At 45.0% G+C, this 13024-nt stretch overlaps 1 protein-coding gene across 3 annotated transcripts in view; it reads right to left on the minus strand.

Moving 5' to 3' along the window:
- Positions 1-478: 478 nt before the first annotated feature.
- Positions 479-13024, minus strand: part of PTPRN (protein tyrosine phosphatase receptor type N) — a 68756-nt gene continuing 56210 nt past the window's right edge. For all 3 annotated transcript variants that reach the window (XM_077273125.1, XM_077273124.1, XM_077273126.1), the window contains 10 exons: positions 10205-10414; positions 9968-10115; positions 9185-9258; positions 7637-7714; positions 7402-7521; positions 6116-6282; positions 5611-5664; positions 2771-2835; positions 2483-2556; positions 479-2286 (listed from right to left, as the gene is read on the minus strand). In XM_077273125.1, the coding sequence (XP_077129240.1) occupies positions 2215-2286; positions 2483-2556; positions 2771-2835; positions 5611-5664; positions 6116-6282; positions 7402-7521; positions 7637-7714; positions 9185-9258; positions 9968-10115; positions 10205-10414 (1062 nt within the window). In that variant the 3' untranslated portion in view covers positions 479-2214. The remainder of the gene's footprint in view (positions 2287-2482; positions 2557-2770; positions 2836-5610; positions 5665-6115; positions 6283-7401; positions 7522-7636; positions 7715-9184; positions 9259-9967; positions 10116-10204; positions 10415-13024) is intronic.

Consider the following 13024-nt stretch of genomic DNA (forward strand, 5'->3'; position numbering starts at 1 on the left):
TAGTGGTGGCTGTAGACTCCTGTATGTAGTGAGCTCCTCCTAGAGGTGGCTGTATAAATCTGTATGTAGTGAGCTCCCTCTAGTGTTGGCTGTATTAATCTGTAAGTCGTACCCCCCCCTCCTAGTGGTGGCTGTAGACTCCTGTATGTAGTGAGCTCCTCCTAGAGGTGGCTGTATAAATCTGTATGTAGTGAGCTCCCTCTAGTGTTGGCTGTATTAATCTGTAAGTCGTACCCTCCCCCTAGTGGTGGCTGTAGACACCTGTATGTAGTGAGCTGCCTCTAGTGGTGGCTGTGTTTGTCTGTGTATGTCTGCTTTCAGCTCCCCCTAGTGGTAATTGCAGGTGACACTCTGGTGCTCTCATTCCGTAGTTCAGGAAGTTCACTTGTATAACAAGCTTCATGCTTGGTTGGTGCCCATCGATTCCTACAATCTAACCCATTTTTCGGACCAGGTGAAAATGAAGAAAGGCGACAGCTTTTGCATTTGCACAAACGAAACACAATTACTTTATTCACATCAATATACAAAATTAAAGTCTATTATATTTCTCTAGAAATGATTTTTCTTTTCTGTGGTGACGTACGATGCGATATGACATAGAAAACAGATTGAGAGGTGTAAGGCTGGGCAGAGAAAGGGCTACCTCGTCTCTACCGTGCCACCCCCATGCCAGTCCCCAGCAGAGAATGCAGCATATTCAGATACACAGAAGATAGGACGGGACAGAACTGGGGGGATTCGCTGATCACCGCTATGTGCCCCTCCATACACAACAGGGGCTCCTGCCTTCAATTCCTTTGTGTATTAATTCAATATCACTGCTTGCTGTTACGGAGTAGAAACGTTCCTTATTACTGAAGAATAGGCCTGAAACAATAACAGCAGAAATCTCTCTCCTGTCCTGATTGTTACAATGTATCAGGGCAGGTAAAATGTTTAATCTAGAAAACCAGATACTATTGTAACAAACCTTCAGCTGTGAGGAGAAATAAATGGGTTAATCAATTCAGGACAGCAATTAAATAAAAACTCACCTGGATCCTCGGCTCCTGCAGCGCTGCTGTTCCTGCAATGTTGACATTACTATTCCCAGACGTCTGCCCTGATGGAATATTGATGATCTGCGGCCACGTGACACAATAATGTCACCTCACCCGCCGTGAACAGCGGTGCTGACATTGCAGGAAGGGCACGACTGTAGGGGGGAAGATTCTTTGCTTTTCATTGGGGTCCTGAATTGATTAGTTGGGTTCTACCATTTTACCTGCACTGATACACTGTAGCAAACTATCAGCATGAAGGAGAGGTTTGGCTGCTCGTGTTTTTAGCTCCCAGAGATTATCTACACTGGATACAAATGTGAGAAGTATTGGGTCTGTACTGGAGATCGACCTCTGGATCTATAGAATATTTCCATTCACTGACAGCAAGCAGGGAGAGCAGCATATAAACAGAATGTTCATTAGAAAGCTTTCATTATACAATGATTCAGCTTTATGCTGAGAAATCTGGACCCCGCACAAGTATTGGACAATTCATCGGCCATATTTTCATCCGGTGCTAGGTACAATGATTTATTATGACAGCTATTTAGATGCCAATATTTTATTTCTAGTAGATGCCGGAAGTAGGTAGTGATAATGGGCACCTCTACCACCTATCTTACCTATCCCAACAGAATACATAGGCCGGGACCATAATGTGTGACTGTGGTGACCTGAATTTCCCGACACAACACTCATCCACATGTTTCCACCCTGCTTCCCCAAAACTCCATGGCATATGTGCAGAAGTATAGCTTTATAATAAGATCACGGATAACAGAAAGGTGGCTATGACGTGCGCTGGAACGTTGCATTACAGATATGATATAAGGGTTATTCGAGGATTTCACCCGTGGGAGCTTAGGAGACTAAGAACAGATTTGCTCTTGGGAAACGTGAACAGACATGACTACATAATAATGAGGTACTAGCAGCTTAGGAGTGAAGCATGGGGGACGAGGTAGCAATGGGCAAGAAATCTGGCAGTACTGGGATGAAAGCTTGGAAAGGCAGATAGGCAGTAGAGGCATGGAAGGGCAGCCTTGGCCCCCTGGCACGATGAGCAGAGAGAACACCAAATGGGTATTTTGAAGATGGATCAAACTGCCAATTCCAAAATGCAGGTCCAGGTCACGAGACGGGATAGGGAACCTCATTCACCACCTTCTCATTGCGGCAGAGCCTTCAGAATCGCGTTGACTTCCTCGGCCACCGCCGTCAGGGCAAATTCAAACTGATCCTGGAATGGGAGATAAAAGCATTTACATCGGGGATCACAAGCAAAAGCATCAAATGATTCCTGCTGGGAAGAGGCATGTCCTGCCCAATGTGCAGGGTGCCCCCATAGATCTTTACATTGGAGGGTGACTAAGCAGAGAGCACAGCTGATTCGTGCAGAAGTATCAGTCATTTAACCCCTAATAGTAAGTGTATACCTTGGTTCGCACCATCCCTGGCCTCTGGTCCCGGACATGTTCTAGTGATGCAGCGATATCGATCTCCTTAACTCCTGCAAGATGGAGACATGGTTATATCAAGCTCTGCAGCATCTTGGGTCCTGGAGGACTGTGGTTTATTATAGATATACTGCAATTCTAAGTTTTACCTTTAGGGGCGCTGTAGGGAAAACGTACAAGATAAATTGGAGCCAGGGTGCTAGCTACACTGAATATTAATGGGGATACTGGTGATTTCTAATGGAAATTGTGATTATATTTTCTCACCTTTAGCCATGCGATTCAGAACCATATCTACCAGGATGTAGGTTCCTGTCCTCCCAGCTCCGTCACTAGAAGAAAAATACGTATATTATCTATATCGGTGTATCATAGATAGATTGCACTGTAGTGTGTGCACCGGGTGTAGTATAGCGGAGCCGTGCACCTGCAGCATATAGTGTAGTATAGCGGAGCCATGCACCTGCAGCATATAGTGTAGTATAGCGGAGCCGTGCAGCATATAGTGTAGTATAGCGGAGCCGTGCACCTGCAGCATATAGTGTAGTATAGCGGAGCCGTGCACCTGCAGCATATAGTGTAGTATAGCGGAGCCGTGCACCTGCAGCATATACACATTGTAGTATAATGGAGCTGTGTACCTGCAGTGTGTGCACCAGGTGTAGTATAGCGGAGCTGTGCACATGAAGTAAATGTACTGTATGTAGTATAATGGAGCCGTGTACCTGCAGTGTGTGCACCAGGTGTAGTATAGCGGAGCTGTGCACATGAAGTAAATGTACTGTATGTAGTATAATGGAGCCGTGTACCTGCAGTGTGTGCACCAGGTGTAGTATAGCGGAGCGGTGCACTTGAAGTAAATGTACTGTATGTAGTATAATGGAGCTGTGTACCTGCAGTGTGTGCACCAGGTGTAGTATAGCGGAGATGTGCACATGAAGTAAATGTACTGTATGTAGTATAATGGAGCTGTGTACTGGAGCTGTGTACCTGCAGTGTGCACCAGGTGTAGTATAGCGGAGCCGTGAACCTGCAGCATATACAGAGTGTAGTATAATGGAGCTGTGTACCTGCAGTGTGTGCACCAGGTGTAGTATAGCGGAGCTGTGCACTTGAAGTAAATGTACTGTATGTAGTATAATGGAGCTGTGTACCTGCAGTGTGCACCAGGGGTAGTATAGCGGAGCCGTGAACCTGCAGCATATACAGAGTGTAGTATAATGGAGCTGTGTACCTGCAGTGTGTGCACCAGGTGTATAGCGGAGCCGTGAACCTGCAGCATATACAGAGTGTAGTATAATGGAGCCGTGTACCTGCAGTGTGTGCACCAGGTGTAGTATAGCGGAGATGTGCACATGAAGTAAATGTACTGTATGTAGTATAATGGAGCTGTGTACCTGCAGTGTGCACCAGGTGTAGTATAGCGGAGCCGTGCACCTGCAGCATATACAGAGTGTAGTATAATGGAGCTGTGTACCTGCAGTGTGTGCACCAGGTGTATAGCGGAGCCGTGAACCTGCAGCATATACAGAGTGTAGTATAATGGAGCCGTGTACCTGCAGTGTGTGCACCAGGTGTAGTATAGCGGAGATGTGCACATGAAGTAAATGTACTATATGTAGTATAATGGAGCCGTGTACCTGCAGTGTGCACCAGGTGTAGTATAGCGGAGCCGTGCACCTGCAGCATATACAGAGTGTAGTATAATGGAGCTGTGTACCTGCAGTGTGTGCACCAGGTGTAGTATAGCAGAGCCGTGCACCTGCAGCATATACAGAGTGTAGTATAATGGAGCCGTGTACCTGTAGTATATGCACCAGGTGTAGTATAGCAGAGCTGTGCACCTGCAGCATAGGTACTGAATGTAGTATGGCAGAGCTGTGCAATTGCAGTATATGTTCTGTGTGTAGTATAGCCGAGCTGTGCACTTGCAGTATATGTGCAAGCTGGGGTGTGGCCACCCTTTTCTGAGCTAGAGATTGTATATAAGGCTTCCCCAGGCTGGTGTTCTACTGGTTGGGCCCAGTCCTGTTGTCTGCCCTTATTCACACCAAGGTCAACATTGACACATGGTAAGATTTTAATATTAGACAGTGTAGGACCGTCCTGATCAGAGATACCGTGACGTGGTGGGATGGCTTTTATGCTATTTTTGATCAAAAACAGTTTTACTAAAAACTCTGTTATTTAGATGCACTTTTTGCTTTTTACTTATTTACAGCACGGTTTTTGCTCATTTTTTCTCTTGTAGGTTTTATAAGTATATGTACTGTGTGTAGTATAGCGAAGCTGTGCACTTGCAGTATATGTATTGTGTGTAGTATAGCAGAGCGTGTGCAACAGGTGTAGTATATGTACTATGTGTAGCATAGCGAAGCTGTGCACTTGCAGTATATGTACTATGTGTAGCATAGCGAAGCTGTGCACTTGCAGTATATGTACTATGTGTAGCATAGCGAAGCTGTGCACTTGCAGTATATGTACTATGTGTAGCATAGCGAAGCTGTGCACTTGCAGTATATGTACTATGTGTAGCATAGCGAAGCTGTGCACTTGCAGTATATGTACTATGTGTAGCATAGCGAAGCTGTGCACTTGCAGTATATGTACTATGTGTAGCATAGCGAAGCTGTGCACTTGCAGTATATGCACTGTGTGTAGTATAGCGAAGCAGTGCACTTGCAGTATATGTACTGTGTAGTATTGCGGAGCTGTGCACTTGCAGTATATGTACTATGTGTAGTATTGGGGAGCTGTGCACTTGCAGTATATGCACTGTGTGTAGTATAGCGGAGCTGTGCACTTGCAGTATATGCACTGTGTGTAGTATAGCGGAGCTGTGCACTTGCAGTATATGTACTGTGTGTAGTATAGCGGAGCTGTGCACTTGCAGTATATGTACTGTGTGTAGTATAGCGGAGCTGTGCACTTGCAGTATATGCACTGTGTGTAGTATAGCGAAGCTGTGCACTTGCAGTATATGCACTGTGTGTAGTATAGCGAAGCTGTGCACTTGCAATATATGCACTGTGTGTAGTATAGCGGAGCCTGTGCACGTGGTGTAGTATAGCACAGTTGTGTATGTCTTTGGGAGACTATACGGTTACCTGCAGTGCACAATAATGGGGCAGGATCGTCCTCGGAAAGACTTGTTCACCTTCCTGTAACACAGGAGAACACGATCACACCAATATAACCAGTATCACCGTATTACTGTCACCTACGGACCCTCTCCCCTCTCTCCCCTCCACTGTGTAGAGTCCATGCAGGGAATCCCCGAGAGGCCGACGTCCCTGTACTGTGTCACTGACTGCCTACATCCAGCAGTGATATAAGAGGACAGAATGCGCCCCCTGCTGGCGGAGGCACGTCTCATCTGCTCATGATCACTTTTGTGACTATGCAACTGAGACCAAAATTACAAGCTGCAAATCACAAAAATGACAAGGGCAGCCATGAGCTGAGACCTGGGGGGGAGGCTGAAAGCAAGAAATGCAGAACTGTGGATCTGCGAAGAAACAAACACGTGGCCGGACAACAAATGAAAGTTCATCATCTATTAGCCTGTAGGAGATAAATAAGTGAACCCCTTGTTGAGATTGGGAGATTCACCTGCGGAAGTCCAGCAAGGGGCGAGTGCTGCTGGGGATGCCCTCTGCTGGCCAGCTCAGGAAGTGGAACTGTGTAAGAGTTCGAGTCTCCTGGGTTTGGACGTTCTTCAGGTAAAAGCTGCGAACCAGGAAATCTTCACACCAGATATGTTCAGACACAAGATTAACCTGCAGGAGGAAAGCGAACATGCAAGACCTGGGTCAGGGAAATCCACACTGATTTCTAATAATAAGTATGCCTTAAAAGGAATCTCAAACTTTTAGCATTCTTCATTGTTAACAGCAGAATCCCTGACTGATTAATTTCTTAATATACCTTTACAGCGGTTGGAGCTTTTGTTTAATAACAAAGTCCCAAATCCTCTGCGGGGGCATTAAATGATTATCGCTTTCTTTAGTCACCACTAGGGGGAGCTCACTGCTTACTGTTTCATCATTGCTGTCACCACTAGGGGGAGCTCACTGCATATGTGGAAAAAAGGGAATCCAGCTTCAAGAGATAAAATCACTTAACTTTAATAGTATTCATTTAAAATAGAAATAGGCTATAAGACATACAAAAAACGGATATACCGGAGGGAGAGTGCCTGTATAAACTGTACGTGTTTCGAGCTCACTGCATGCTGTTTCATCATTGCAGTCACCACTAGGGGGAGCTCACTGCATACTGTTTCATCATTGCAGTCACCACTAGGGGTAGCTCACTGCATACTGTTTCATCATGGCAGTCACCACTAGGGGGAGCTCACTGCATACTGTTTCATCATGGCAGTCACCACTAGGGGGAGCTCACTGCATACTGTTTCATCATGGCAGTCACCACTAGGGGGAGCTCACTGCATACTGTTTCATCATGGCAGTCACCACTAGGGGGAGCTCACTGCATACTGTTTCATCATGGCAGTCACCACTAGGGGGAGCTCACTGCATACTGTTTCATCATGGCAGTCACCACTAGGGAGAGCTCACTGCATGCTGTTTCATCATGGCAGTCACCACTAGGGGGAGCTCACTGCACACTGACTATACATTGATCTGCATGCATTGAGCTCCTCAGTTACATACAGTGGTAGCATCAGGCAGCAATCTTATGCCCTCTATGTCTATGCGGGGGATTTGTTGCTATGTATCAGAAAAATGGAGCTCAGATGCTTACAAATATATATTATGAAATTGCTCAGTACACAATTTTAGTTAAAAAATAAAAAAGCAGTTTTTTTTTTAACAAAGATGTTCTGCAGCAGCTGATGAATGAGGAAACTGGAATCCACTTGCATCTTCACTAACCTCATAGATGTGGTAGAGAGAGGATCCCTCATCAGGCCAGTAGCGATCACACTGCTTAAGTCCGTCCTCCACCAGGGGGCTCAGCATCACTATCACCGTGCAGCCGTTTTCCCAAACCATCTACAGATAAAGAACCGGTGGGTCCGGCTGATATTACACATCCGCTATTGGGGCAGGGATATATTATAACCCAGGGACGTTCTATAATAATTGTCCCATCATTGTAAGAACTCACCTGCCAGAAATCAGCAATGGTGTGAGAGAGGGGCCCCTGGGTGGCGATGTAAGTGGGCATACGGGGGTCGTGCTCAATCTAATGGAGATTCAGAGTGTTATGGCAGAAATCAACATCTGTAATCATCTCATTCATCTCCAGCCCCTATGCATTTATCAAAAAAAAAAATCAAAGCCGCTCTCAATTGGGACTCAGCAAGACTTGAGAAAGGTTCTCATCAGAACGGAAACGTTACCGAGCCCTAATGAGCTGTTAATTTAGTTTTTACCTAAACTCTGGATGTAGTTCTGCTTTAATTTTGTTGGAGGTTTGGTAAATGCCTGAAAGATTTTGCCCCTTACTGACTTTATAATGCCAGCTAGTGCTGCTTCTTTTTTGCTATCTATCTAGAATAAAAATATCTGAACAGCAACAAATATGCCAATGAAGGGTGCAAGGCCTCCCTCACAACTAACCCGTTGTCCCACAGTCTGTCTTTATATTTATTTTCCTTTCTCTTTATTTCCTGTAGGAAAGCAGGAGGTAAACTCCTGAATGGGACGTATATGTCACCAAGTTGGCTAGCCTTGGTAATGCAAGTCCTGGAGGTGAAGGCTCCAGCAATAGAAGGTTGCTGAGAGGTTTTTATGGGACCAGATTTTTGGTCCGGGTTTTAGGAGCAACCAGAAGAGCTTGGGTGGGAATGGTCAATCCCAGTTAAGGCTACTTTCACACTAGCGTCGTACGACGCACGTTGCAATGCATTGTTTTGGAGAAAAAACGCACCCTGCAAAGTTGCCCGCAGGATGCGTTTTTTCTCCATAGGCTTGCATTAGCGACGCATTGCCACACGTCGCATCCATCGTGCGACAGATGCGTTGTGTTTTGGTGGACCATTGGCACAAAAAACCTTTACATGTAACTTTTTTTGTGCGTCGTGTCCGCCATTTCCGACCGCGCATGCGCGGCCAGAACTCCGCCCCCTCCTCCCCGGACATTACAATGGGGCAGCGGATGCGTTGAAAAACTGCATCCGCTGCCCCCGTTGTGCTTCTATTTCACAGTATGCGTCGGTACGTCGGCCCAACGCACTGCCACGGGCCGATGCTAGTGTGAACGCAGCCTTAGGCAGCTGAACTGTTTCAGCTGTCAGTGTATGGCATAGCCAGAGAACTGGATGGTTATCTGCGCATATTTGCTGTATGGACTGGTTTTTTAAATTTTATTATACCTTTATGTGGTGAAGATGCTGTTTTTAGTCCTCTGAAGTTTATGAGAACAATAAACATCGCATTGTTGGACAATAACCTATTGCTTGTGTGTACGCTAACTGCTGCCAAAGAGTGTGAATCCCCACAATCCATTTATCTCTATATTTATCCATCTCATTAGCTCCATTATCGATCCATCTACCTGCCTATCTACATATGTACAATAGTGAGTGCCATCTGTAAGTGCTTCCTGGGGAACATGACGTCCTGGCAGCCATCGGGGGCTGCCGTATCTGCAGCTGGATAACACCACGAGATGTATCTCTAATTTACGGAACAATCAGTGACTATTACGTACGATGGGGCTGGCGTTGATGTAATCGCTGCGGGACGTGTTGTTATCGCTCCTCAGCTTTATACGTGCATGGTCATCTGCAGGAGAGATACAGAGGTCACATAGACAACACGGAGAATGAATGCACAGAACATAGAGCCGCTGTATGTGATCATGCCCAGATTATAGCGGGAAAGAACGGCACCGCCATGTTTAGCCCACTTCCCACATCTAATCTGTGATGGTTTAGTAAACGATCAGTATTATGAAACCACTGTATTATTCTGATATTTGTTTAGTCTATATATGGTACAGTTATTTGTCACTATGGCACTATGTGGCAGTATTATTAATGGACTATATAATGTGATTATTTGGCACGGTACAGTGATATTATTTTAGCACAGGATGGTGCTTTTATTCCGGGTTACTATTTTCAGTATTTTGCAGGGAATTTATCTAAAGTTGGAAATTGTTGTAATTCTTACATATTGTCACATTTGCCTTAATAATCATGAATAATAAAACAGTCTCCAATCATAAAACTAGGAAATGAAGCCACATAATGTGTGTCCCAAGTACAGGACCTGAGGTGTAAGCTCCTGGCTCCCAGATCCTCTTAAGTAGTGACACAACTGGGCACTCTTAAAGGGATTGTCCACTACATTAAAACACATTCTAAATTGGCCTCGTCTGAAAGTGGCAACATTAAAATTTAATAACAAATAAATAATCCCTTTAAGGCTGACCCTAGCTGCAGTGCAAAGAATGAGGGACTTAGTGGGTAAATATAATGATGGCGCTCACAGGGTAGAAAATCTGGGTTCCTGTTCTTCTTCAGGTTGGTGTCATTCTTAGCAGTGGTGCAAGCGTTTGGCTCAGCCTGGTAAGCGCACAGAGCCTGCCACTCCTTGGCCAGACGGTCTCTATTTCTCAGATGATCTTCCATGTATGCCTGAGCAAGCACAAAACGTGAAGTACAGAACTCACAAAAGATGAGATTTGGAGGAGGTGGTAGAGTCCCTCCTTACACATTTCACTCACCAGGATCATGTGACCGGTGGAAATGTCCATGTTGGACTGCACGGGTTCCTCACACCAGGATGGAGTACTGCTGTGGGAACTGGGGCTTGGCTGTGGGACATCACTAAATTGGGACGACACGCTGCTGACGCGAGAGTTTTCTGCCGCTGCTCCGGTTGCCTCTGTGCGACTGAAAAGAGATTTTCCAGCCATGTGCTGCCTGCAAAGATCCTGAGGAAAGACATGAAGATGAAAATAATCTCAACATATGTGACTATATGGAGAGAAAATACTTCATCAGATTGAATAAGAGCTGTGAAACTTCCCAGGTAGAGCGCTCCCCCTAGTGCTGACTGTATAAATCTGTATGTAGTGATCTCCTCCTAGTGCTGACTGTATAAATCTGTATGTAGTGATCTCCTCCTAGTGCTGACTGTATAAATCTGTATGCAATGATCTCCTCCTAGTGCTGACTGTATAAATCTGTATGTAGTGAGCTCCTCCTAGTGGTGGCTGTATAATCTGTGTGTAGTGATCTCCCCTAGTGGTGACTGTATAAATCTGTATGTAGTGAGCTCCCCCTAGTGGTGGCTGTATAAATCTGTATGTAGTGAGCTCCTCCTAGTGGTGACTGTATAAATCTGTATGCAATGATCTCCCCCTAGTGGTGACTGTATAAATCTGTATGCAGTGAGCTCCCCCTAGTGGTGACTGTATAAATCTGTATGCAGTGAGCTCCCCCTAGTGGTGACTGTATAAATCTGTATGTAGTGAGCTCCCCCTAGTGGTGACTGTATAAATCTGTATACAGTGAGTTCCCTCTAATGGAGGCTTAATACAGCAAAAAATGGGCAGCAGTGTTCACCTGCCCAGGTATCAGAACTAATGCACTGTCAGGATGCAGCAAACCCATGTAGTAAAGATGGCGGCAACACAAGTGCAAAATACTGATGAGACAACCAATCAATTCATGGAGGAGGTGATTGCTTAGTATTAAATTGCACACAAATAAGGCGCTGGTCACACACCGCTATTGTACAGTGTACGGCTTACGGCCTATTAGTGACGCCCATACTATTAGATTAGGCGAGCTGCCAAATACTATCTGAGTGCATCCCATGAGAACAGACACCCTAGCTAACAAGACCAAAAAACACGGCCTGGCTGCACCCTGAAAAATGAAGTGCAAAAAAAATATATGTATAATATATGAGGTATTGGTCAATATCTTGGCCAAGATATGCAAGCTCACAACCTGCGACAAATGGTCCTCACATTTGTGAGTCCTAATACAAAATTATGTAGCAAAGCCACAAAAAGAGGAATAAAAATCCTCCAAAAATTCAAGAATTAGTACGCCAAAAAAAAAAAAGCACCAGAGCTCACCTGCCCAGGTCTCAGGACTTATGCACTGTCAGGATGCAGCAAACCTATGTAGTAAAGATGGCGGCAACACAGGTGCAAAATACTGATGAGACGACCACTCACAACCGACCAATTCATGGAGGGGGCGATTGCTTAGTATGAGCTTTCATATCTTGGCCAAAATATCAACCATTACCTCATATATGATGTATTTAGATCTTTTTGCACTTCATTTCTCAGAGTGCAGCCAGGCCCAGCAGTTTTGACCTTGTAAACTAATAGTATAGGCGTCACTAATAGGCTGTAAGCCACACACTGTACAATGTCTGTGTGTGACCAGCGCCCTATACAAGCCTCTTTTGTGCAATTTAATACTGAGCAATCGCCCCCTCCATGAATTGGTCGGTTGTGAGTGGTCGTCTCATCTGTATTTTGCACCTGTGTTGCCGTCATCTTTACTACATTGGTTTTGGTTTGGTGGCTGTCTGAGGCCATGTGCACACGCTGCGGATTCCATTGCGGATTTTTCCGCAGCGGATTTGCAAAATCCGCAGTGATAAACCGCTGCGGTTTTTCACTGCGGATTTATCGCGGTTTCTTTTGCGGTTTCCTCTGCGGGTTTTCACCTGCTGATTTCTATTGCAGCAGGTGCAAACCCGCAGCGGATTTCGCACAAAGAATTGACATGCTGCGGAAAAAAACCTGCAGCGTTTCCGCGCGTTTTTTTCCGCAGCATGTGCACAGCGTTTTTTGTTTTCCATAGGTTAACATTGTACTGTACACCACATGGAAAACTGCTGCGGATCCGCAGCGTCAAAAACGCTGCGGATCAGCAGCAAAACCCGCAACGTGTGCACATACCCTAAATCTGTATGTAGTGAGCTCCTCTAGTGGTGGCTGTAGAAATCTATGTAGTGAGCTCCTCTAGTGGTGGCTGTATAATTCTGTACATAGTGAGCTCCCTCTAGTGGTGACTGAATAAATTTGTATGTAGTGAGCTCCCTCTAGTGGTGGCTGTATAAATCTGTATACTGTGAGCTCCCTCTAGTGGTGGCTGTATAAATCTGTATGTAGTGAGCTCCTCCTAGTGATGGCTGTATAATCTGTATGTAGTGAGCTCCCTCTAGTGGTGACTGTATAAACCTGTATAAAACAGTTATGGCTCTCGGAAAGAGGGGAAGGAAAAACAAAAATGCAAAACCGAAAAAAGATCCAGGGGTTAAGGGGTTAACCTTTATCACTTGAGTGCCCCCAAAGATACTTAGTATTACCCACAGAACATCTCCTAAGAAATATCTGAAAAATATTACAGATACAATAATTAGCCCCTAAACCACTTGCATAAAAATGTGTAATGTAAACCATGTAAAAATCTGGTAAGTATCTGGTTTAAAAATGTCACTCAACATGGAATCTCAAAGGGAGAAAGATATACGAATTTGACAAAAATTATGGTATAAATCTATTGTGCACTAG

The sequence above is a fragment of the Ranitomeya variabilis genome, chromosome 7 (assembly GCF_051348905.1).
Source record: "Ranitomeya variabilis isolate aRanVar5 chromosome 7, aRanVar5.hap1, whole genome shotgun sequence".
Classification (NCBI taxonomy): Eukaryota; Metazoa; Chordata; class Amphibia; order Anura; family Dendrobatidae; genus Ranitomeya; species Ranitomeya variabilis.